At 31.0% G+C, this 2,073-nt stretch overlaps 1 protein-coding gene across 1 annotated transcript; it reads right to left on the bottom strand.

The window, feature by feature from the left end:
- Positions 1-550: 550 nt before the first annotated feature.
- Positions 551-1,356, bottom strand: LOC110100700 (the record flags this gene model as incomplete). Its single annotated transcript, XM_020828318.2, is given in 3 exon segments — positions 551-769; positions 851-937; positions 1,036-1,356. Coding segments are annotated over 3 exon segments (477 nt in total), but the record flags the coding sequence as incomplete, so codon positions are not given.
- Between the last annotated feature and the right edge of the window lie 717 nt (positions 1,357-2,073).

Here is a 2,073-nt window from a genome sequence, read left to right as displayed (position 1 = left end):
TATCTTATTTAAAAATACTATTTCTACAATTTTCAGATTTATTTACCAAAACAAAAATTAAAATTTAATAAAAAAATTAGAGTTAGAATTTCTCACATTAATATATCAAGATTTTAATCCACTAAAATTATTTTAAAATTTGTTTACATTTTGATAAGATTAATTTTTTAAGAACTTGATTCTTAATTATGGAAAAAAATTCTTTAGAAAATATAATTTTTAGAAAAAAATATATGAAAATCAGTCACTTCATTTTAAAATTAGTTTTGCACATAAAATTTTTATATTACATTAATTTTAAAATAAATCTATCAAAATTTAAATCATCAAAATTATTTAGATATAATTTTTATTCATAATTTCAACCAAAATGCATAAATATTAATAATTTGATCAATAATTTAAAATATTAATAAAAAATTTTCCTTCACTGCACTAATTATCATCACTTAAAACCTAAAATAATTCTAACAAAATATAAATTAAATCTGGATGCAAATTTAATTCTTGAAATAAAAAAATAAAATAAAATATGGTAAATTATACTAACCTCATGGCCGCTGCCGGTGGAATCTCGCCGGACAATCACCGCCGGCTTCCTCCCAAAACTCCGAATCGAACTCGCCCTCAAGATATCCTTCTCCATAGTTCTCCTCACAGCAATAGTCCCTTCCGGACACTCCTCGCCGGAACTTCTCCACCTCTGCACTTCCACTTCCACTTCCACTTCGCCGGAAACCCCATTCCCCTTCGGCCTCTCCGGCAAATCCTACAAATAAAAATACAATCTTTCTTCAACCTAAACTCCTCTTCCAAACCACAAATCTCTTAAAAATCAAATCTTTCTCACCGGCAGCTTCTCCCCTTTCAATCTCGGATGATCAAACGCTAGCTGGAGATGCGAAGGTACGCAATCAATTACATCGCCATCAGGACTCTGTGCAGAAACACGGACGGAAATAAAAATCCAATCTTGAAATCTACAGAAATCTACAGAAAAAGAAAAAAAGAGGTTTTTTGTTCTGAAGAAAATGCCTGAATCGTTTTGGTGGAAGGCTTATTGAGCTTTTGAAGATGAGTGAAAAGCTCTTTGTTGGAAAACCGAGAATGGTTCTTCGGCGAAGGGGCTTCGGAGGAGGAAATAGGAAGGAGAAAGAGAACAAAGAAGGCAATGATTGGTGTAGAGAAGAAGTAGCTAGAAGCCATTTGAGAGGAATTTTGAGAAGAGGGATTCGTTCTAGGAGAACTGTCTTTATCTTTGGAAGAAGGATGTAGTTGTCTTCTTCTGTATTTACAATATGACCCCCTCTTGGTAAAGGAGAAATCTTAAGACCAAGCTAATCGTCTCTCTCTCTCTCTCTCTCTCTCTCTCTCTCTCTCTCTCTCTCTCTTCCTATATTATAGCTCTCTAAGGCAAGAAGAAATTATTATGTGACCGGATTGTCCCAGGTGAATCAGAACTCATTTCGTCATCTGGCACATAAAGGTACAGAACTGTGGTATACAATAAATGAGTGATGTGGCACGTTCTGATTCACCTCCGAACGGTGTCTGTATCAGCACAGAATAATTTCACCAAGGCAAGAAGAGCAAGAGATTATAAGAAAAAATAGATGATATTTTATTAAAAAACATTTTTTATAAAAATATAAGAGTAATTTTGTGTATTATATGATAATATTCAAAATTATTAATTTTTATTAGATAAAATGTAATTTTCATGTCTTTTTAATGTATAATTGTTTGGAGTAAAACAAAAACAATATTTTTAACAAAAAAAGTAATGATATTTTGAATATTTTAAAATAAGATTCTAAAAGTCCCATAAGGAATTGATTTAAGTTTAATACATAAAAATTAGCACATGAAATAGTATAAATAACCAGAGTTGTCTTTGCAGACCATTAAGTTTGTGATTAATTAAATATTCAGAATTGTGGAAGTTAAATGAGCAAAGCTTTGCTGGATGGGATTAATTAATTCCTCCATTTCTTTAATCCACTTTTAATCCTGTAATTTTTATTTCTAATTATAAAAATTAAACTGAACAACCGAGATGAATTAATCATGTCC

This window comes from Dendrobium catenatum, unplaced genomic scaffold (genome assembly GCF_001605985.2).
Source record: "Dendrobium catenatum unplaced genomic scaffold, ASM160598v2 fragScaff_scaffold_1342, whole genome shotgun sequence".
NCBI classification, from domain to species: domain Eukaryota; kingdom Viridiplantae; phylum Streptophyta; class Magnoliopsida; order Asparagales; family Orchidaceae; genus Dendrobium; species Dendrobium catenatum.
The sequence above is the reverse complement of the archived record's forward strand: the minus strand, read 5'-3'. Positions and strand labels throughout refer to the sequence as shown.